Below are 24,378 nucleotides of genomic sequence, written 5' to 3' on the forward strand. Positions count from 1 at the left end.
AGTGTTTCAGGGCTTGCTTCATCCTCGGATTCCGAGAAGGGTGTCTTGGCAAAGATTTCCACACACGTGTTTGTCATATCTAACTTATTAAGCAATTGAATTTAGTAATAATGACTGTAAATTAACCATCTGTCAAAGATAAGAAATGTCTGACTTAACCCTCGGGCTGCCGCAAATGCATTTGTACGATGCCCACAACATTGCAATGGTTGCCAAGAGGGGGAAATGGCAGCAGACCAAAAACTCACAGAGGAGTATGCATTCCTTTGTGCAAATTGTTGGTGGTTTCTTTTTATTCCTCCCCCCCACCCATTTTTGGCCAAACTTTAGCTGTAAGGAGCTGTTTTGTTTTGTTTTATGTTTTGGAGATTAGCTTAACGGTAAAACAGAATGTATGTTTCTGTGTGAGAAGTGTGAGAAGCACACAGAGAAGTGTCTTTCAGCCCTCCCTCCCAAATTGAAATGGTAGTTTAAGAAATGTAAACCAATATGTGGTGTGCCTTGGAAAGGGCTGCTGGAGATTTATAAAGCTGTCTTCCTAAAATCCAATTGTCTTCTTTCAGCTCCTGGTTTACACAAGACTATCACATACAGTCGTACCTTGGATCCCAAATGCCTTGCAAGTCAAACGTTTTGGCTCCTGAATGCCGCAAACCCAGAAGTGACTGTTCCGGTTTGTGAACATTCTTTGGAACCCAAACGTCCGACATGACTTCCGCAGCTTCTGATTGGAACTTTCTGCAGCCAATCAGAAGCCGTGCCTTGGTTTCCAAACGTTTTGGAAGTTGAACAGACTTCCAGAACGGATTCCTTTCGACTTCTGACGTACTACTGTATTTTTACTTCTGATATGATTATAATGCTCCCGATGGGTTACGCTGTAGGAAAGCATTTCACTCCCTAGGTATGGGCAGCAATGTGAACTGTGTTAAAAGCAGCCATGTTTCCAAATCCTGGTTAATTGGGAAATCCGGGTTAGTCTTAACTACAGTAAATGCTTATACAGTGGTACCTCGGGTTAAGTACTTAATTCGTTCCGGAGGTCCGTACTTAACCTGAAACTGTTCTTAACCTGAAGCACCACTTTAGCTAATGGGGCCTCCTGCTGCTGCCACGCTGCTGGAGCACAATTTCTGTTCTCATCCTGAAGCAAAGTTCTTAACCTGAAGCACTATTTCTGGGTTAGCGGAGTTTGTAATCTGAAGTGCATGTAACCTGAAGCGTATGTAACCTGAGGTACCACTGTATTGAAATTGACATGGTTTGGAACAATGATGTAATATTGTGGACAACTGCATCTGCACAAACCATATATCAAGAGTGGGGGACCATTTTAAGTCCAAGGACTTCAGGCAGTGATCTCTCACAGTCCTACCTGGAGATGCCCAGATTTGAATGTGGGACCTTCTGCGTGCAAAACAGAGGCTCTGCCATCGAGCTGTAGCCCTTCGTTCATCATGCTTTTAGGAGCTGTCTGCTTGGTCATTGACTCAACAGTATTGGTGTACAGCTTGTGTAGCACTAAAGGTAAAAGGTAAAGGACCCCTGAACGTTTAAGTCCAGTTGAAGGCAACTATGGGGTTGTGGCACTCATCTCGCTTTCAAACCAAGGGAGCTGGTGTTTGTCCACAGAGAGCTTTCCGGGTCATGTGACCAGAATGACTAAACCACTTCTGGCACAGTGGAACACCATGACAGAAACCAGAGCACATGGAAACACCGTTTATCTTTCCACCACAGTGGTACCTATTTATCTACATGTACTGGCATGGTTTCGAACTGCTAGGTTGGCAGGAGCTGGGACAGAGCAAAGGGAGCTCACCCCATTGTGGGGATTTGAACCGACGGCCTTCTGATCAGCAAGCCCAAGAGGCTCAGTGGTTTAGACCACAGTGCCACCTGCACCTGCCTGTAGCACTGAGGAGCATGAAGGAACCCCCAATTTTGAATTGTGCCCAGTTTTGCAGTTTGATTGCAGCCACACAGGAAGGCAGAAAGTTCTCCTGCTTCTTCTCAGGAAGCTGGCCTTTTATTTCCTTGAAATGTAGGTGGTCACTGTGCGTCGATGGCATTTTTTCTGCTCTTCCTACATCTGGGACTTGCCTCTGACCCTCACACCCAACCCAGGGAATAAAAACGGCTCCCATTCTGTTGGCCGCATGGCACTTTTAACTGTAAATCTTGGGCTATCGCATTAGAATCTGCCAAGAGCCAAAATTGCTGAAACATCACTGGGTCTATTCAAACCAGCTCATTCCACCTTCTCATACATTTGGGAGAATTAAGCAGCTCTCTGTGGAAATAAGCATGTCAGCAAACATGTGCATAAAATCAGAAGCAAAATGAACCTGATGCACCAATCCAGAGCTGGAAGATGTTTGACAGCAAAAATGGGAGCCAGTTCTATTTGCTGATCAATACATGCAATGACCTTGTGCATTTAGAACAATGCAAGCCTGCAGGAAGCAGTAGGCCCCATCTAGTGATGGAAAAGACATGATGCCTGTAGAGAGCTGAATGTACGGACATCTACTAATCAGTAGAGGTGAGCAAAGTTCAATTTGTTGTATCTTTAGTTGTGGGACTGGGGAAATGAAGGGACAGTTCAATATTAAAGGTAAAGAAAGGGACCCCTGACCATTAGGTCCAGTTGTGGCCGACTCTGGTGCTGTGGCGCTCATCTCGCTTTATTGGCCGAGGGAGCCAGCGTACAGCTTCTGGGTCATGGGGCCAACATGACTAAGCCACTTCTGGTGAACCAGAGCAGCGCATGGAAACGCCGTTTACCTTTCCGCCGGAGCAGTACCTATTTATCTACTCGCACTTTGACATGCTTTCGAACTGCTAGGTTGGCAGAAGCAGGGACTGAGCAACGGGAGCTCACCCCATCACGGGGATTCGAACTGCAGACCTTCTGATCAGAAAGTCCTAGGCTCTGTGGTTTAACCCTCATCACCACCCGCATCTCTAGTCCAATATTAGTGTGTCCATATTACAGATGGGGAGTGAGGCTGAGAAGCAGAGCTATCCAGCAAGTTTGTGGCTCAGCAGAGATTGAAACTAGGCACTTCAAATTTAACATGCTCTTAATTATTAAGTCGCATTAGTCCAAAACAAAAATACCTTTCACTTACTCCCTTGAGCACCCAATGAGTCTCTGTGGTTTTTATTTAATGATTTTTAGTCATGCTGCTTCCTTATTCGTTCATTGAGAGAAAGAGCATCAACCAATCAGAGCCAAAACTTTTGAAAGCTAGCATTTGGGCATCCAGAAGAAGCATATTTTGCCAGCTGGAGTACTTTTTGCAAGTTTGTGACCCATGTCTCATGGCCATAGTTCCCAAAACTTGTAGTTCTTCTTGAGCTGCAATGGGTCCTATCTTCCAAACAGAAGGTCCCTTTCATCAAATCCATGTGCTGTCCTCACCACCATCTGAGAGAATTGCATATAAAGTGTCCATTATTCACAGAGTCATATTGTAGAGTTGGATGGGACCCCAAGGGTCATCTAGTCCAACCCCCTGCAATGCAGGAATCTTGACTCAAGCATCCATGACCGATGGCCATCCAACCTCTGTTTAAAAACCTCCAAAGAAGGAGAGTCCACAACCTCTTGAGAGAGACCATCCCACTGTTGAACAATGGACCCTGTCATGCTGCCCAGCTTCAGTCAAAAAGAGACCAAGCACTCCTGTATTTTAAATACATTTTTTTAAAAAAATCATACAGATTCGTTTTTCTTTTCCTGTAAAGCATCATTCTAGAACAAGAAGAAACACATTTCTATATATTACACCTATCCATGATGTTGTTGTTGTTTTACCTATTGTAAGCCAATCTGAATGCATTAAAAGGTCAGGATATGTTTGGAATGAGTAAATAAAAATGTCCTTAACCTTCTGCCCCCCTCTTCCACCATTGTTATATTCTAGTGTGATCAGGGAATGACCGCGATTGGACTATGCGAGCAAACTTGGTTTTCAAAGGAGCCTAATGTAGTCCCCAAGTTCACCCACTTACTTTTTCCTCTGTAAGTGAATGTTTGTTACTAAATATATGGAATAAAAGGTGAGGTGTTGTTTTTGAGGAAAATTATTGCAGTGAAAGAAAAATCTTCCATCACCTTGACTGTAGGTGAATAGGGGTCTTTGAAATACACAAAGCCTTCCTCGAACAATCTCTGCTAGTGTTCTTCTGTTCCATACATTTTAGAAACAGTTGAAGGTAAGACCAGGTGAGCAAGAATGCCATAACTGTAGAGTTTCTCCACTAAGAAACTTTTTTTTAAAGTATTTGCCTACCTCCTAATTAACTATCTATGAATGTGGCTGTGAATTGGGGATGTTGTTGTTGTCCTCCATCATTCACCACCATTCACTACAAACCGTGCCTCACTTTCCTGCTTGCTAGTTTTAAAAATGTCACTTCAGTAGGCCAAAGACTTAAAAAGGGAAGGGTTTACCCACTTTTTAGGGTTTTAAAAGAAATTACCATCTTCAGTGTGAGTGAAAATGCAGTTCGTTTCCGCCCCCCTCCTCAGTGTCGGGAACTAACAGTGGAGAAAGATAGCTGACTCATGGGACAGAACGAAGAACTTCTGTGTTGTCATTTTTTATTTCCACTGCAGTTGCTTCCGAAGTTTTAAAATGCAGATTTGAGCACTTCAAATGCTGTGAAATGGACAACTTCTCCTCAGTTCCTCAGTTCTTTATAGCTACTGGAGTCTGGCTATCCCCCTTTTGGCTGTAAAAATGAAGCTATGAGATCTGATTATGCTGTGCTAAGAATGTTTTACCTTAGTTAGTGATGGACATGTTGGAAAGGAACTATACAGGAAAAAACTGTTTCTCTGTATTGCAGTAGTAAATCATAATGCTTTTGTGTTGGCTTATCCTCGTGGCTACAATATAATACAAGGAACTCATATTTCAAAATTAGCTGAAGGTTTCTTTTCTCAGACCAGCTATACTTCCTTGTTTTGCCAGCCACAGTTCCTTTGAGCAGCGATTTCTTAATGGATTCATCTATTAATTTGCAGACATCTAAGAGTATCTCTCGGGGGTTCCCCCCCTTTCCCCCCTAATCTTGATGTTAGCAATACTTTGTGCACAAATATCCTTCTTGGATAGTCCAAAGCTGCATAAATGACTCTTTTAGCTTGATCCATCTCTTTGGATTAATCTCAGACATGTCTGTACACCGTAGGCAAACACCGCCTCGCTGAAACAGTGAGCAAAATGCTACAGGGTTGAACCAGATACACCAAAGATGGGGAAATATATATTGGTATTGTTCAGGACTGCAGTTACGGAACTGCTTGATGTCAAAATAGCTGTGATCCATAGCAGTATAACAAATCGAAGGAGGTGCCAGTGCCCTATTTAATCAGTGAACCTCTAAAACATTTTCAAACTAAGTATTTTGCCTGAAGCAGCAGTGAAGAACTGGGTGACCCCCAGATATTGTGGAACTCCCATCACCCCCTGCCAGCATGCCCAATGGTCAGGGACGATGGGAGCTGTTGTTCAGCAACATCTGGAAAGCCACAGCTTCTGCATCCATACTTTGCTGTTTTCGAAGCAGTTACGAAACTTTTAATGCTGTGCGGTAAGGGAAAGCAAGCCCTGGTTGACCTGTTAGTTTGGATGGGTCCTTCACAGCCATATTTGGCTGGGGAAACCCAGTCAGATGGGCAGGGTATAAATAAATTATTATTAAATTATTTATTTATATATATATATATATATATATATATATATATATATATATATATATATGCAGGTTATGGTGTCTTCGGGTGTCTTCCCGTGTAAGAGTCGGGGTGTCTGTGCGACGTTTCGACGAGGTCTCACTCGTCATCTTCAGGCTGGTGCTTTCGGCTTCTTGTTACAGTAACAAGAAGCCGAAAGCACCAGCCTGAAGATGACGAGTGAGACCTCGTCGAAACGTCGCACAGACACCCCGACTCTTACACGGGAAGACACCCGAAGACACCATAACCTGCATTCCTGTACCCGTGAAAATCTACGAAAGCAAATATATATATATATATATATATATAGCGCAAATGTTTGGTAACATTTTCAGAGAAGTATATGCCCATACGCCATGGTAAGCTATGTCTAACCAGACCAGGGCTGGATCTAGAAACATTAAAAAAAAAAGTTTCAGCAAAACGCATTGTAAACCTCATAATGGGAAATCACATTGGCGATAGATGGGACTCCACAGTGCCATATGGTGTCACAGTGTTATAGCGCATTTAAAACGCTTTTTTCTTTACTGAAGTAGCTGAGTCCCAGGCATCTCATTGCAACCCAAAGCGTTTCAGCATGAAACAGATAATGTTAGATACCGTATTTTTTGCACCATAACACTCACTTTTTTCCTCCTAGAAAGTAAGGGGAAATGTCTGTGTGTGTTATGGAGGGAATGCCTACGGGTGGCGGGGGGGGATCTGCTGCAGTCGTGAGCAGAGGATCCATGGTTCCCCTTCCTTCCCTCCTCCGTGGCTCGCTTTGAAACAGCAAAGCGGGAGAAGAGCCGCTGAGTGGGGAGGAGAGAGGGACAGAGAGCCTGCTTCTTTAAAGGAGCAAAGCGGGAGAGGAGAGGAGCCACTTACACTCGTGTAAGCGGCTCCTGTCCGGTTGGTTCCTTTAAAGCAAGCAGGCTCTCTGTCCCTCTCTCCTCCCCACTCAGCTCGCTACATAGCAGCAAAGTTTTTCAGCTCGCTAAGCCAGGGATGAGCGGGGAGGAGGGAGAAAAGCAGAGCCTGCTTGCTTTAAAGGAGCAAAGTGGGAGAGGAGAGGAGCCTTCTCCCCTTATACCCCTCTTCTTCATTATTAGCAGCATCCTTCTCCACCCACCCCACGTGTGTTCCTTCTCCCCTTAAACCCCTCTTCTGCATTATTAGCAGCATCCTTCTTCACCCACCCCACGCGTGCTCCTTGTCCCTTGAGTGCTTTTCCTTCCCTCCCCACTTAAAACGTGGTTACAAAGCACGGATCCACATGGATCCTCAGGATTTTTGCATTGGGCTACTCCAAACTCACTGTCAGATCACATGTCTGTGGCCACAGCATGAACCACAAAAATCATACATCCACTGTTTTGTTTAGAATATTTTTTTTCTTGTTTTCCTCCTCTAAAAACTATGTGCGTGTTATGGTCAGGTGCGTGTTATAGAGCAAAAAATACGGTATATTACAGGCTGTGCTGTAGACAGCCTTTCGGCATCCACAGGGTGCAATGGTGTGACTTTGTACAGACTGGCCCTGAAAGAACTGGCAGGGTGGTCCAACACATGGCCCAAGGAATGGCCCTTGAGGCCTTTCTTTGAGACCCTCAGCAATATTTGATGTCAGCCCTCATGCTGCCTTCGCAAAGCTGGATAAGGAGGCCCTGGGCTTTGGGAATGGGACATGAAGGCTCAGACAGGGTCCTAGAGTCTTCCCAAAGCCTGGTTAGCACTTCCCCAGCTTTGGGAAGGAGGAGGAGGGCCTCCTGCCAGAGTCTCATGTCTCCTTCCCCAAACCTGGTGTGTTGCTTTGTTGGCTTTCGCATGGTAGCACGAGGAATGGGGAGGGGCATCAAATTCTGGCCTACATCCCACCCACCCAACAAGGCAGTGTGCGGCCCACAGGTTCTGTGACAAAGTACCTCTTGTATGAAAGTTGCACCGCCCTGCACTAGATTTTTTAAAAAGTTCCTATGGCAGAACTTGGGTCTTCAGAACCTCAGACCAATACACAGTAAAGGTCTGACCAAAACCTAGCTCTGTCAAACTTCTTCAAGAATGGTACTCAGTTCTGGTGTCCATCTCTAATGTGGAGATATTATTAATTTGAAGTGGCAGACATCGTGACTGAGGCTGGTCTAACCACCAGCTGCTAAACATGTTGCTTGAAAAGAAGGGGTGGTGTTTACTTGTGCAGAAAAAAATCTGTGTATGAGAATTGAAATTTGCCATCTCCTCCTCACCCCTGCAAACCCACCCACTGGACACCATCAGAATTCTCCTCAGAAGGCTGGAATACTCTTTGGACAATATAGGGACTGCAGGAGGAGAAGGGGAAATCCCATCATGCCCACTGGTGCAATGTTAGAATTTGTCTGAAAAAAAATGGTTTTGTGGTGCTGCTCTCTTGGGGGCCCTTTCTTGGTTGTCAAAAATGGCCCATAAGTACATTGCACCAATCCATCCTTAAACCCTAGAATAATTCTCTGGGTCTGTACTTTGTGTTTCTCCTCTTCCTTATTTTAGCATCTTTACTTTTCAGACCCAAGGACTTTGTGCATTTTTGCAGTATTTCTTCTTATTAGGGGGAAAAAAGGCCTGATAAGGGTCAAGCTAGACAAGACGCTAAATGCGTCATTACAAACCACATCTACGGTTTGTTTTTTTTAGAAAAAGAAAAGAATATCAGCAACTGCGAGGGAGGCCAATTTTCACTTGGATTGCAGTGCACAAGGAGGGCAAGTTTAACCCCTTTCTCCCTTGTCAGAGCCCTAGCAATAATCATAGCCCAGTTTCTACCAGCTCTGGAATCAAAGCTCCCATTGCTACTGATTTGAGTGGGGTGGTTCCAACTGCAGTAAGGAAGGAAATAGCTTCCATTGGTCCTGTGGCGTTTGCCTCCTAGGTGGGTCATTAGGAAAGGGTTAAATGAGTGAGAATGTGATTGGCCAGTGGGAATGCAAGGGGGGAGTAAAAGTTAGAGTGGGGGGTTTTGAAAGGCAGATGAGGTTTGGGAGTTGAGGAAGGAAGAGGGAGGTTTAGGTGTGGGTTGGTAGAGTTGTATTGTGAGAGAGTGAGAGGAATTGTCAGGTGGAGTCAGATAGATAGTGGGAATAATCAGTTTGAAGTTGTTAGGAACTAAGATTAAGAAACTGCCAAGAAAAGTTAACTGTAACCATAAGCTTGTTCCTGCATTTAAAAATAAACTTGATTATTTGCTAATGTTAACAACTGACTGGACTCCGTGTGTCCCCGTGAGAAACGGGGTGGTGGCAGTGAAGAAAGCAATCACAGTGGTGGCACAGGGTCAATAGACCATCAAATGTCCGGGGGCCCTGTGTATGATCGCCACAGGTCCTTTCCAACCAGCTGAAGTTCTGGGGTGTAAGAAAACCCAAAAACCTAGGTGATGTCCTCCCCCTGCAATTTTCTCTGGGCGCCTCAGGTGAGAGTAGGGGAAGTCCCATTACTCAAGCAGAAGTCCATTCAGCACCTGCTCTGCATGCAGAAGGTCCTATGTTCAATCCCTTGTGTCTCCTGGTAGGCCTGAGAATGTCCCAACCAATGTAGGCAGTTCTGAGTTATAGACTCATAGAACTGTAGAGTTGGAAGGGACCTTCAGGACCATCCAGTCCAACCCCCTGCAATGCAGGAAAATGCAGTTGTCCTGTAGGGGACAACCTGCAACCTTGGCATTATCAGCACCACGTTCTAGCCAACTGAGCTAAGTTAGCTGGACCTGTGCCCCCAGCAGAGTATAATGCTCTTTCCTATGTTCCTATTGGGTAAAAGGGTAAAGGGACCCCTGATCACTAGGTCCAGTCGTGACCGACTCTGGGTTTGCGGTGCTCATCTCGCTCTATGGGCCGAGGGAGCCGGTGTACAGCTTCGGGGTCATGTGGCCAGCATGACTAAGCCGCTTCTGGTGAACCAGAGCAGCGCACGGAAACACCGTTTACCTTCCCACCGCAGCGATACCTATTTATCTACTTGCACTTTGACGTGCTTTCGAACTGCTAGGTTGGCAGGAGCAGGGACCGAGCAACGGGAGCTCACCCTGGCGCAGGGATTCGAACTGCCGACCTTCTGATCGGCAAGCCCTAGGCTCTGTGGTTTAGACCACAGTGCCACCCTCCAAATGAATAATTTGAAGGAATCCTATAATTTAAAACACACACACACAGCGCCAGATGTGTTTCACATCATGCCCACTTTGGCCCTAATAAAGTAAGCTTAAGAGCTGAGCAGGGATTTGGACATCCAATGTCCAAAGCCTTTGTGCTCTCCCAATGGGGACAACATTAGACACAATGTACACCCAGCTATCCCCATTCAACCTTTAAAAGGAAAAGGAATGGGGGAAAGGCACAAATATTCATGCTCTTTCTCGTTTTTGCTGAGAGTAAATGATGAAAATGCTGCTTTAAATGAGACCATGGAGGCCCCTGGGAAACATCATTTTAACTGTGCCAAGGATGCCTCTCTCTCTTTTTTTCCTTCTGCATTTCTTTATTAATAAAAACCACATTTTGTTTGCAAAACAAAACAGATTGGTCCAGTGGCACAAAACAATAATGCGGTGAAGGCGCTAGTTCATTAAACTGGAATACAGGGATTGGGTTACTAATTTGATGCTTTTAATTTCATGTTATAAATTACGTCCTTTCAGAAGGTAGGAGAAAAAATATTTCCCGTGACAATGGCTACCTACAGACAGGAAGGTTATATATTACCCCGGAGAAATGAAAAGTTGAGGGAGTTGCGGGAGATTAGGCCTGCCGCTCAGATGGTTCCTCGGGAGCAGAAAGTAACGTGTGTGTATCAAGAGTAGCTTTATAAATACTCTTCATCAAATACAGAGTGCTTTCTTTGCTCTTTTAATAAGAAGTTTTTATAAAGATGCTAGGTAGATGGTAGCTACCAAATTCAACAACACGGCTATGAGCCAAACACGAAAAACAAACACAAAAGCATTATCAGTGGGAGAATCAAACGAGAGGGTCATCCTTCATAAACCTTAAGTGTTTTCAATTCATATCTGCATTATGTTTCCCAATGTCCATCCTCATCGGGATAAACAAGCCTTTAACTTTGCAGTTCTAAACATGTCAGCTCAGAAGTGAAGCTTATCTAGTTCAGTGGATCTTACTCCCTGGTAAGTGGGCATAGGATTGTGACCTAAAACCTATTTTCTTCATGTCTACTCTTACTGTTAAGGTCCTCCTTTCCCTCATTGGTCTGTTTAGTAAAATATCTCTAAGCACTATCAAACATATGGTGCAGACATATTTCCCCCCTTTCAATCAAGTCTTAGATACCCAAATATGAGAGAGAGATTTCTCCAAAGTTGATATAGGGTGGTATTCAACTAAGTTCTTCTCAGAACTGATCCACCGAAATGAACGCACATTAGTTAACCATACTGATTAATTTCAGTGGATCTGCTCTGAGTAAAAGTTGAGTACCACCCAAAGGGTCGCATCCAGCTGCATTCTACTCAGACACATTGAAATTAATGGGCCTCAGTTAGTCGTAACTGTTAATTTCAATGAGTCTACTTTGAGTAGAGCTAAACACTGGATGCTGCCTTTACTGTTTGCAGCAGAGTGAAGGAGTGAAGGAGCTCTCTCCTGTGACTTCCTCCCCATTTTGAAAGGTTCTTCCCTGAAGCTGAGGAACTTGGCTTTATTCTGAGTACTACAACCCAACTCTTCCTGTCTGACCCATTTTGAAACCTGTCATCTAGGCTGCAATTCAGTACTCACTTAACTGAGAGTAAGCCCCATGGAAGTCAATGAGATTTGCTGCTTCGGAGTATACTTGCATGGGATTGCACCGTTAAGTCCAGAAAGTGCCATCTCGCAACGTATTCACTCAGGAGCTTTTGGCATAAAACAGGGGTCAATAAAAACAGCCAGCTTAAACTAGGATTCAATAGAGACAGCCAATTTACCATGTAGCTTGGGGAACAGCAGACTCTCTAGGACAAAACAGGACTCCTAAACATCCTATTGGGAAGTCTTTCATTAGAAGGGACTAGGAAAGGGGAGGAGGAAAGAGGAGATATTTGGGTACAACCATCATTCCCACTCTAATAAATACAGTGGTGCCCCGCAAGACGAATGCCTCGCAAGACGGAAAACCCGCTAGATGAAAGGGTTTTCCGTTTTTGAGCTGCTTCACAAGACGATTTTCCCTATGGGCTTGCTTTGCAAGACGAAAACGTCTTGCAAGTGTTCCGATTTTTTTCGCTCCCCCCCTTTTTCTAATCTGCTAAGCCGCTAATAGCCTTTTAGCCGCTAATCCGCTAATCCTTTAATAGCCGCTAAGCCTTTAATAGCCGCTAAACTGCTAATAGCGCTAATCTGCTAAGCCGCTAATAGGGTTGCTTCGCAAGACGAAAAAACCGCTAGACGAAGAGACTCGCGGAACGGATTAATTTCGTCTTGCGAGGCACCACTGTAATGGTTTTGTGTTACATCTGAACTGGCCCTAAGTCTCCCGCATTCACAGCTCAGTTCCATGACGCCATGGGGCCAATGATCCCTGAGCACCACTGCTGCCGCACAGCCTTAATTTATGACACTGTAGACACTGTGGTTTCTAAAAGTAACATTACATTTTTTAAAAAAATTGGAATGATATGCCATAAAAATGAAACAATACTTATTGAATGCTTTGTCCCGCCAAAGCTGCTCGAGATCCATTTTCTCTTTGAGAATGAAGGTTAAACACCATAAACTTGATTACTTCTCGAGGCTCAGAGAGACTCCGCAGTCCTGAGCCCTGTTTTAAGCTGATTGTCCATTATCTTTTTGTGCCTTATTGACTTGAGGACTAATTAAGAGCATTAGCATAAAATGAAAAAATTACAATGCAAGAATGGTGCCAATTATCACATGTGAACCACATTCTGAAACTGTAAAACATTCATTTTGCATTACTGATCTGGCCCTGCGAGTCTTCGGTGCTGCCAAGCAGATAATGCTGATGTTTTTTCATATGTTCATTCCCCCCCTTCTGCAGCACCCATTTTTGAGATCAGTTTTACTCCTAAATGCCTCTTCTTTTTACAGGGTCTTCAGGGTGAAGGTGCTCCAAGGTGCAAAGTGTGTACAGCCGAGGTAAGTCACTCATTATTATTCTTTACTTACATCATTTCTTCATAAAACTTCTGATTAAGAGTAAAATGAAACCGTTTTTAACCTGAGAGCTAGTCAAACGTAGTATGAGCTAAGAACTAGGAACTCAACCACAAAACCACTAGATGATGTTGTCACTCGTCTTTCATCCTCAGTTTGCATCATATATAAATCACAGAACTGGCTTACATTTTAAGATTGTTGTGATGGTCACTGTGATATGGTAGATAATGGGTGGAATTCAATGTAGTACTAAGTCAATGGGCCTATTAGTGCAAGGATTTCCCCTTGCTCAGAAGACTCTTTTCATCCTACAGCACCTAAATCTGTTCTGGGGGTTCCCCAAACTTTTGGAAGCTTATTTGGGGATGGCATAGGGTGGCTGATGGGAGGAGAGGAGGGAAGGACATGTTTCACAGGCAGAAGTCATTCCACTCCTGCAGTTATTTAGTTGAATACCACCCAAAGTGCTTCAATGTGTCACAAATGGTCTTGATGTGCATATTCTGTTAATAATGCAGATTATTTTATTTTGTTTGTGCTGGTGTGGGGTTTTTATATATTGATATTTTTGAAATCATTCGAAACATGTACACATGCTTCCCAATGGATAGAGATCCACATATTTTTTTTCTGGCTAGCTGAGCAGTCTAGACTGCCCCTGGTTACGCACATGTGGACAAATTAATTTGTTTATCAATCACAGGTACATATACCCAGCAACATCTTTGGTGGCCAGTAGAAATGCTGATTGCTTGGCCAGTGTCCCTTTGTTTTAGTATTCTAATATGGTCATCTTGGTCAAAGTGCTTCAAACTGCATCAGGAGCACAGTTCCACACTTTTAAAAAATGTGCATAAGAACAGGAGTCTGCCAGATCAGACTGGTGCCCAGCTAGCCAAACATCTTACTGTCACTGGGGCCAATCAAATGCCCATTTGTCTGCAGTCCTTGCTTCAGCATCAACACAAAACAGCTGAAAATAGTCTGTACCAACAACAGATCCATTTGCATTATCGCAGTGGCCTAGTGCATATTGAAAAAGAAGTCATACATGACTTGTATTGCATCTGTGAAAAGCAGGGCCTCTGGTTCCTATGTGTTTGGTAGCATTGTTTTCGCAATTCTTGATAGAAGGTCTTTGCTCTTCACCGTGTAATTCCCTAATTCAAATGGCACTTCAGCCATCAAATGCTCCTTTCAGAGGTGCATCATGTGAAAGAATCGTTGTGGCAGACGCAGGTAAGAGTATTACAAAGGAATAGCTTAAGGGGTTGTTCTGCTGTAGAATGTTTACTTCACCTGACATGTCTATCTTGGATGCCATCCATGATTATTCATCTGGATGTTATTTACATGAGTAAGGATACATCATTTCTTCTGTAGACAAAGGATGGGAGAAGGGAGGGAAGAAGATGCAGCCCAATACCTAAGAAAGTTAAGGGATTAAAAACAATTGTACAGGAACAAATAAAATGGCTGGTGTTTTGTAACAGTCAAACTTGATCTGCCATAACTGTTGCAATGACAGTAAGCCATACTTCCTCGCACAGAGGTTGATGTATTGGCTTGTACTAATGGCTGATTAAGGGGCATAATCCAAGATGGTAATGTAGCACCTTAAAAGAACAATGCTTTAAACCTGGGGACCTGTATGCAATGTATAGGGTGGTCTTCTGTAAGTCAAAATGGGGATCACAGACATGGACAGTTGGTAGTGTTCTGAATCAAAGTTGTCTGGATTGAATTTGCTTTAAGTGCTAGATATCAAAGTTTTATACAGGAGACTCAGGAAGTTGGAGTCTTGTGATTGCACCGCTTCCATCTTTGATTGATCAGCATCTGTGTCTTCTTCTCACACATAAATAGAATTGCTTCAAGAGCCTTCAAAATTCTGGGTGAATAATAATCTTAGAAGCTTTGTGAATCTCACAGAGATGGCATTTCCAAAGGTTCTAAACTCAGAAGTCTTGTTGAGCTATAGATGTTCAAAACAGAAGTTCTAAAAGGCAACACATGTTGATTAGGCCAGTTTTTGTTTTTGTTTTAACCCATGAAAATATATTTGAAAAAGAGCAAGGGGCTTTCAACAGCAACTCTGTAAGTACTGTTACAGAGCCATGCTGTGGAGGTCAAGTTGCACACAACCACTGCCCTGAAAGAAAGTAGCAAAGAACTTCAATCATGTATAGAAAAAGCCAAAGATGGATGTATAAAGAAACTAGTTTTTTTCCATCTTCAAGACCATCAGACTCACCGGACCATTATCAGGAGAAGAGAAGATAATGCACAAAATAACAGCAGAACCAAAAGCACACCTCTGTTTAGATTCAGTTGCTGCATTCAGATGTCCAGCTAAACTATGGTGTAGCAAGATGTAAACAAGCCTAGCTTCAATTGCTTGCATGCTTCTCCTCTCATCTGGCCAGGAGGAGCAGTTTGAAACGTTTGCTTCTACATTTGTTCAGCATGTCATCCACACCAGAAACTGTCGTTAACATTAAGTGTGGTTAGTTTGAAAGAAATCAGCCTAAACCCATGGTTTCTGAACCTGAGTTGTTCAGAAAGTGGCTCTGGCAGTGCAAGATTATGCATGTCTGCACAGAAGTTTAATGGGATTCAATTCCAGGAAGATGTATTTAGGATTTGAGTCTCAGTTATATATGCGGACCTCAATATATTTTGCTGCATGGGGCAACATGGTACAGAATTTGGCCTCTAATATTAGGGTGAAATGCCTAAAGAGCTCACCACAACTAAGACTGAGCAGGACCTACTGGACAAGAAACAGGTTAAAACTGCCAACAAAAAGTATTTTAAAATGCAAAATCCTGGTTATCAGTTTATGAAAATCCAGTTGAGTCTGATGACTTCATGCTGTAGATCTTTTACTCCCAACGGGCCAACTGCACTCACAGTTTTGGCAGGGACAGCTGTGATCTCTGCATTAGGAGTTAATTTTGGAAAAAGTCCAAGTAGGCAACTCTTGTCTTTTTCTGTGTCTAGAGGGTCTAGCTCCATTGAGCTGCAGGAACTCTGTGTGGCCTGCTTCTCTGCGTAGAAGCAAAATCCGTGAGAACATTTTTTCTCCCTGTTGTGATTATAAACTTTGCATAGTTATGCCTTCACAGAGTTATATAACCCTATGTGGTACTTAATGAAGTGCTGGATGTTTGAAAAAACAACAACTGCAATGTTATTTTGCCCGTGGTATGTTTACCCTTATAAGGATTAATGCCTAGCACTAATTCACTTGTGTTCTGTGATCTCTATCGCGCTGCAATAAAGATACTTAGCACTTTTCACTTAGAAAAAACCCGCTTTGCAAACATCTCATTATGAAACTCCACAACAGCCCTGTGACACAGGTATGTGGGTCAATTCAATGCTCTGTTTTAATAAACCTCCAGTGCTCAAGTAAATTACAAAATGTGAAGTCATTAAATCCACTTAAAGGAAGGAACATTCGTGAACAAAGGCTCATCCTATTCATTACAGTCTAGATGGGGAAAAGACAGAAAACTGTTATAGTGATTACCAACGATAATATTTACAGAAAGCCACTGCAAGAGCTACATTTAAGGCACTGCAGGAAGGACCATCATGTCTGGCCTCATGTAGGGATGGTGGGGGGATTTGGTTCGGTTCACATTTTAAGGGCAACCTGTTGAATTCTGACTTCCTGAAACTATGCAAGCCAAAGTAAAGCTGTCCTTTGACACTCACACTTCCCCAAATTTGGCAATGCGGTTCTCCAGCCAATGGATATATTTGAGGACAATCTTCCACAAAAAGGCGTATATTGGTGAAACCAAAAAAATATGGGCGCGTGTTACATTGCTTTCCAAGATTGTGTATTAGGTAAAATGGTGCAAATGTGTGTATTAGCAGCTGATGAATTTCTGTGAGGACTCTTTTAACAATGCAAACTGCTGTGGAAATGTGGGGAACTGAAGACCAGGAAAATGAGAAACTGAGAGAAACTGAAATTGACAGATTTACCTATCCCTAGACCCATGTTCCTAAGGCAGGATGCTCACCTGTGTCTCAATTTGGTTGCACATTAACTCTCCTCAGAAATGATTTCTGACAGCCAGATTATAGTGCAACAAGTAAGTAAGATGATAGTAAGCCCCATTGAACAAGGCGACATTTTATTCTTGAATAAATATGTACAGGATAACAAAGAATCTTGTGGCACCTGAGAAACTTACAAATGAGCAAGCAGAGGTGGGTGACCCCTTCCCTAGGTACTTGGACAAAATATATCTACCACACATCTCAGATATAATCTCAGTACAGTAAACAAAGCCTAAATGTTGGATGGGAAGCAAAACAAACTAATTATGTTTTTATGTTCCATTTCTCCATCCTATCCTTCCTGGGTAGCAGACCATTTTTGGTGCTGCATCTGTGTAGCAGTATTGCTGGGCCCAGGCAGCAACTGCCAAAAGTAAAACACAACATGGAGAAAACAATTGTGCAGTCATTCCTACCAGAACCACAATTCACCCCAGAACTAGTAGAACATATGAGGGCGTCACTAGTTGCACAATCCCAACCCTCACTGCTTTATTTCACAATAATCCTTGATTCATTTTGTTAGTGGATTCATAAGTAAAAGCATCCTAGTGAATTCTCCATTCCACCCTTACTTTGTTCGAAGGGAGTACTTTTTCAGAGTCCAAGAATAGTCATTCGAACCCTCCAGTTCCCAACAACTGATGTTGTTGATTCGAATGTAAGCATTCAAATTGGTATACAGTGTGATCTGGAAGACCTCTGAGACATACTTTTGTCCTCTGGGCAATGGAAAGGCAAAAGAGACAGTAGTCACTAGTCCCATTTGTTGTTGTTTGCTGTTGGAAGACTACAGTTTCATCACCCAAGAAGAATGTGGTGGGTGTAGGAATGTCTGGGCATGTAAGTCATGATGGATGATAAAATGCAGCATCTTAATCAAGAAACTATTCTGGAGTTCTGTGAAATATGATACAGATTTGCAAATGGGCTGAGTTTGGAAGAATAATAAAAACTCTGCATCTCATTGTCAGCGTTGTGCAAAGGGGAGTTCTTTCGTTCCAGAGTAATGGAGAAGAGAATTGTCAACTTCCTTCTCAAATCTGTTACTGTTGGATAGAAAACGGACCACTTGACGCGTTAAGTGACCTTTAACATAGCAAGGTCTTTGAAATGTGGATTCTTCTGTATTTCAGATGTTCCCTTATGGCCCAGCATTTTATGCCTACACCAGAGAAGTCACACCCCCACCCTTTGGTTCAAGTTTCAGACAGCTTAGCCTGGTTCATCTATGCATATTACTGAATTCTTTGCACTGGAATATCTGATCAGCTCCTTCCTTACCCTTCCTCAGACACCAGCTCAAATTGCTGTTATTTCAGTGTGCCTTTCACAGCATGGGCAGTGACTGATTAATTCTTTGAGGCTCTTATAAAGATGGGTTTCTGATTCTTATTTTCTTAATTTTGTTGAATGGTGATTTTGGCCACAATCCTATCCGCCTGGAAGTAAGCCCCATTGAAGCCAGTGAGACTTATTTTTGAATAAATATGCACAGAATAACAAAGAGCCCTGTAGCACCTTAGAGACTAGCAAAATTGTGGCATAAGTTATCACAGACTCCACTCTGCTTCATCAGAGGCATGAAGTGTTGCAAAAAGTGAGGTCAGAGCAAAGTGAAACTTAATGGTGGTTCTTCAAAAAACAGCTCTGGATGACAGAGGACCCCTCCAGACTGGTGTTTTATTGTGGGTGTCTTTTGCAATATGCTCTTGCCGCAATAAGAGTGCATTAGTGGCAGGTTTGTTCTGCTTTATTGTTTGTTCTGCAATGCTTCCCCAATACTAACACACCATTGCTATCCAGAGGCAATGAAAATGGGACACAAAAAAAAGTTACAGTGTTTCAGGAGGAAGTTATAGGACAGGCCCCAATTGGAAATGAAGTAAGGCGACTACTCTGAAACCTTTGCCATTGTAAACAACATTGAAAGTGGATTCATGTACAACCGCCCCCATAGCATCATGAGCATAGATCACCATGAATACGCTATAAAAAGGATTGTGGAGAGGCCACAGACATCGTGGCACGGGAAGCCAATTAACACATATAATGTGCTAAAAATCCTTTGTATCTGTTCAATCCACAAGTGAAAGCCCAGGCTGACAGCATTGTTTGCAATGATGAGGAACAAGAACATCAGAAGCTGCCACTAGTCAATCTAGGTCAATATCGTCCACCCTGATGGCCAGAGGCTCTCCAGGTCTTCATACTAATCTCCTCCCCCAGTCCTAGAGCTTTACCTTCCAGAGATGTCAGGAGTTGCATCTGAGACCTCAAGTTATTCACTGATGGAGTGAATGCTGATTCACAAGCATTCACTGATGGAGTGAATGGAGATTTGAACATGGTCCTTGTCTCGCCCTCCTCCTAGTCCAACACTGCAACCACTCCACCACATTGACTCTTACAGTGTTTGTCTGCTTGTGTGTGTTTTTAATGATTGATTGAACATCTTTAATGGATTAAGAAATAAATGCATGTTTCCCAACACTGCCTTGTGTGCCGCAGCAGAGGAACGGCAGTCAGTTTTCCATGCTTGATTTCTCCATGCTTATTTTAGGATTGAGAAATGACATTCACCCCCAAAGGCAACAAATAACTATCCTCCAGCAGGCAACGAGTGACTTGTATATATTTGCTGGAGGCCTGTGCATTTGACAAGGTGCCATGGGTGACGAGTTGGTTGTGTTTACATGTAGAACACTTCCACAGCATGTAAGTTAACCCACACATTTAATTTCCATGCTTTTGGGTACATTACTGAATTTGTAAGCATCTAAACTCTCCTCTTAACCCATAAGTTCCTTGATCCTAGAATTAACATTTACCATTTTTATATCATTGACCAATCTACTGTGTTTTCTCTCTCCTTAATGATCCTAGACATGTTACGTTCCTCCTGCTAAGAGGAGAAACATCACCCATGTAATCATTATCAATGAAATGGGGAAGAAGTAACTGCTTCTGCAAAGAATGATTTTCCTGCTATGTAGCAGCAAGAAGTAGCAAGCTTATTAAATTTTGTGGTTACTACCGTCATAAGATCTGAATATTTTTTGAAGTGCAAAAATGATAATGAACAGTATGCCTTTGGTGACCCTGTTAATGGTATTATTACCCATACTGTGTTTACATTCTGCTTTATAATACTCTCTTAGTCATGGCGGCTTTTAACATGCAGTCATTCAGAGCAGGCTGCCTCTCTGCCATGCCCTTGCCATTTCACTCTGCACTATTAAGTGTTGTTTTCCTAGGAAGGTCTTGAAATGTGGGGCATTATGTATGAGTTATGCTAATTTGTTAGGGCAATGAATACATTAATTTCATTAGTAAATGGCCTCAAAGCAATAATTACCAGTGTAGGTGTGTCAGAAACGATCATGTTCAGTTTTGCCAGTTAATTATTAAGATTTTGTTCTGAGGGACCCAGATTTGACATCCGGCTTCGGCTAGCCATAAATAAACTTGAGATTATAGAAGGAAGCAGGAGACAAAACTAAGAACTTGTTTGGATCCTACACATGGCCTTTTCTGTCCAGCAGCTGCTGCCAATAAGGTGCCACAATAATTAGTGTCCGTCATGCAAGGCTACACTAAACACCTCCCCAAAAAGGCACATCATAACAAAAAAAATTGATTTTTATTTTTTGTTGCATTGTGTTACAGCATATTCATGCTTTCTGGTGGGAACTGTTATTCCATGCAGTGTCAAATTTTAAATATTGGGATTTTCTCACATTTCTGGATAGCCTAATAATGCAACCCCCAAACTGGCAATGCCAACATGCTTGGCTCACTTCACACACAAATGGCAGAGGCTCAGGGCTTAGTGACTTGGAAGTGTACACGACTACTTCCTCTAGGTCAAAGCCACAGCCAGCCTGAACATTTGGACAAAATGGGCATGCAAGTGACCCTTGCAAGCTTTGCCAGAGCACAACATGGTGTAGACTGCCTAGGCCTGGCTGTAGACTCTGCTCACCCATTATTGCTACAGCCCCTATTTTTCTATTGGCTGTGCTCCCCACCTGACTGGCTACCTTTTCCTGTCTCAGCACCTTTGTCCTGCAACAAGCAAACTTCCTTTGGCCTCCCATGCCCTCCTCCTGCCCATCTCTCCGCCAACGCACTCTGCTATGCATGTAATTTGTTGGCCCTGCTGGCTTGCCATAACAGGAACTGCCAGAGTCACCTCTCAGGCACTGTGGTTTCAGTTTCAGTTTTGCATTACAAACAGCTGACCCTTGCAGAGTTCTCTCTCCCTCTCCAGAAGCTGCTGTGTATTCAAGTTCTTTTGGTTTATGCGTCCTCTATATGGCCCTCTCTTGGTGATCATTTCCATCTTGCTTGGTTGACCTCTCCAGGCTTATTTCTTCTGCCTGAAGTCTGCCTGCTTTGGGGACAGTATTTTGAGAATGGCATTTGAATCCACAGTAGGCCTGGGCAGTGGCAAATAAGCCTGGAGGAGGGAGCAGAGTTCATAGGCATTGCCTAGAGCTCAATAGAGCACTTCCCCCATCATCATTATGGACAAAAAGGTCTGCCTGCCCACCTAGAAACAAGAAAGGCTCTCCTAGTATAGGGAGGGGACTCACCAAGAACAGCTTGCCCAGGGCTCTTCAAACCTGGAGCCCGACCTGGAGCCAAGGTTGCAAGTGCTTAAGAGTGAGGCATCCAAAGCTTAAATAAGAGTGGCTTTACGTTTCTGGAACTTTTAGCTAAGATTTTGAGTAGACAATGCTGGTGCAATTGGTTAGCTTTAGGATGTGCTTTGCATTTCTGTGAATTCCTTGAATCTACCACTGGGGAAAAGTCGGAATAGCCACACCCATGTGGCATAATTTGCTATCATAAATAAGGTCATTTTTTCACTGGAGTGTGGTTGCTGCAGCCATGTTGTCAGGCTTTCTTTAACTACCAATAGGCTTTTGGAACCTTCTAACTCTGGGATTCCTCATTTAGCAAATGGGCATGCATTTGCAGAATCTTAGGGGTGGCATTTCCTCCTCGCAGGCACAATGTAGCCGAAGTTAAGCACTTGGTAAATCCCACTGGCTAGGCAACTTTGTCAGATAAATATTTTCAAAGCTGTGTACAACAAAGCCATCGAAAGAACAGCATGTGTATAGTAAAAATAAAGTATATGCTACAGTCTAAAAAACAGATCTTGAAAGCATTGCGTTACAATAGTCTACACGATATGCAAGATAAAATGCCTGAGTCATTTTTCAGGGAAAGCCTTCTTAAAAATAGAAGTTTTAAGTAGCTGCCTAAAAGCAAAAGCACTCGTCTAAGTTTTGATGTCTCTCAAGATTTTCATTCAAATTACAGGTGTACGAACCGCAAAAAATAAAATAAACCAAAACAACACCCTGATTTAAGGAATATTTGCGTAAAATGAATGTTCCTGCCCTAGTTTAATGGAAGTTTTGTAACATAAAAGGGCTAGTTGAGATGGTGTGTTTTGTACTTAAACTCCACTAAAACTCGTGCCCTTATAGAAGTTGTTATTAAGTAGAATAAAAATTGTTGCTCTCTACAGACGTTTTATAACCACCTCAAGGAAAAGGTTGAGGAGTAGGGGGAGTCGTATTGCCATGTGGAATTAATTCATGGTTCCACAGGAAAAAAAGTGCTCTAAGGCAATATAGTAGCTGAGCCAATAACTGTTAAGTCACAAAAAAGAGAGATTTTAGCAAATACTGGGGATCAACTGCAGCTGCAAAGAGGAAATTTAGAATTATCATCATACTACCACTATCAGAAGTCCTTTTTGTTTAGAAATTGATAGAAGTTCCCAACTGGGGCGCTTAGTGCTTGCTAATAAAAATCTAATGACAGCCTTCTTTTGCACATGGATCCTGATTGCTTAGACAATTATTTATTTTAGATGTAAAGTTTTTTATTCTATTTTATAAAGAAACCAATCATAACAGTTTCTGTTATGGATCAATATTAAGCTGGGATGAGACCCTGCTCCCACACTCAAAAAGGAAACAGAATTGGAATAAGGTTATATTTATTAAAATATAACAAACTGGAGGAACTGCAAACAAGCATTAACCCAATTAACCAAATTCAAAGGAATGTGAGCAGGTGAGGATTTATCTAATTATCGTAGGAAAGCATCTCTTCAGCTCCCTAGGCTGTGGCTCTCCAGCAAAAGGATATGGAGGGAATCGCTCCCTCCTTGCCTTGGGTATGAACCCAGCACATGCACATGTAGCCATCCAAGCCTCCTCCTCTCCAGGGCTTTTCCCAAGCAATCTGAGACTGCATCTAGTTGCAGCCTGCCATTGCTCTGCCCGTTTCAGCCCGCTTCTGGTTCTGGGAGACAAGGGGGGGGGAGAAGGGAACTTGTCACAGCAGGAGGGGAAAACATCCATGACTCTTCTCCAGCCTGACTCATCTCTGCCTCTTGGCCTCCCTTCTCCCACTAGCCTGCTTCAGCTTCTGTTTCTGATTCTGGACTCCTCTCTGCCACATACTCTCCCCGCTCACTAAACCCTGTTTCCTCTTCAGCTTCTGACACCTCCTGTTCCTTGTCTTCTCTGTCTGCCCACTCATCATTGTCTCATCACCACTCCCCAGGCTCTGAGCCTCCTTCTCTTGGTGGTTCCCCAGCTGGTTCCTCCCACCATTCCTCTGTGTCCAACCAGTCCACGCCCCACATCTCTGCCTACTCCATCCAGGTAAGCGTGAGCGATTATCAGTGCCCAAAGGCCCTTTCCAGCCAATCAAAAGCATTTGAGGGGGTAGAGCAGGGCCAAGGGGGGTCATGGCCTGAAGTGGAGTCATGGCTTCGGGAGAGTTCCATGGGGTGCTAAAGAGAGGCTTGAAGGGAAGCTTTTGGAGGTTCCCCACCTCTGCACTAGATCTTATCACAAGAGAGAAGGAGAGACAGACTGTCTCCCGTAACATCAAGCTCCAAGTCTTCACTTGCCCTGGGAAAGTTGTCCCTTCTGCGGATATTGTGCAGTTTTTGTTCTTAAGAATTCCTTGGTATAATGATGTGATGATATACTTTGGAGTCGGTTGGCTAAAGATCGGAATGTGATTTATGACACAAGGAGATTCCTTTATTGCCTGAACAGTACAAAACCTGTGCTTAAGCTGTGAGGAATATAAAACGAGGGTCATTAAGTAATAAACCTTGTGTTTCAGCGCAGCACATTGTATCTCTCCCTGCACTGATTTGTACGTGGGACAGATGACTTTACTTACACCTTGTTAAATGTTTATACATTTAATTTGACACACATTTCTTCCCCACCCCCACCCCACGTCTGTTTCTTTCTGGTATCGAATGATAGATCACAGGGAAGAAGATAAAATGGCCACAACTGAACTTTTCTCTAGTCTTATTAGTGGGTAGATATTAGCTACGTTAGCTTATTGCACTGATTTATTAGAACT

General features: G+C 43.1%; 1 protein-coding gene across 7 annotated transcripts in view; it reads left to right on the top strand.

Moving 5' to 3' along the window:
• LOC309535175 (uncharacterized protein) overlaps window positions 1–24,378 on the top strand; it is a 258,807-nt gene that overhangs the window by 42,620 nt on the left and 191,809 nt on the right. For 4 of the 7 annotated variants that reach the window (XM_082228027.1, XM_082228028.1, XM_082228030.1 and 1 more), the window contains exon 3: window positions 12,814–12,861. The exons of 1 other annotated variant lie outside the window; for it this stretch is intronic. In XM_082228027.1, coding sequence (XP_082084153.1) covers window positions 12,814–12,861 — 48 coding nt within the window. Of the gene's footprint in view, window positions 1–12,813; window positions 12,862–23,553; window positions 23,655–24,378 lie in introns of all 7 variants that reach the window. 2 more of the 7 variants (XR_014221062.1, XR_014221063.1) reach the window with 1 other exon arrangement.

The sequence above is a fragment of the Podarcis vaucheri genome (genome assembly GCF_965113315.1).
Source record: "Podarcis vaucheri genome assembly, chromosome: 6".
Classification (NCBI taxonomy): Eukaryota; Metazoa; Chordata; class Lepidosauria; order Squamata; family Lacertidae; genus Podarcis; species Podarcis vaucheri.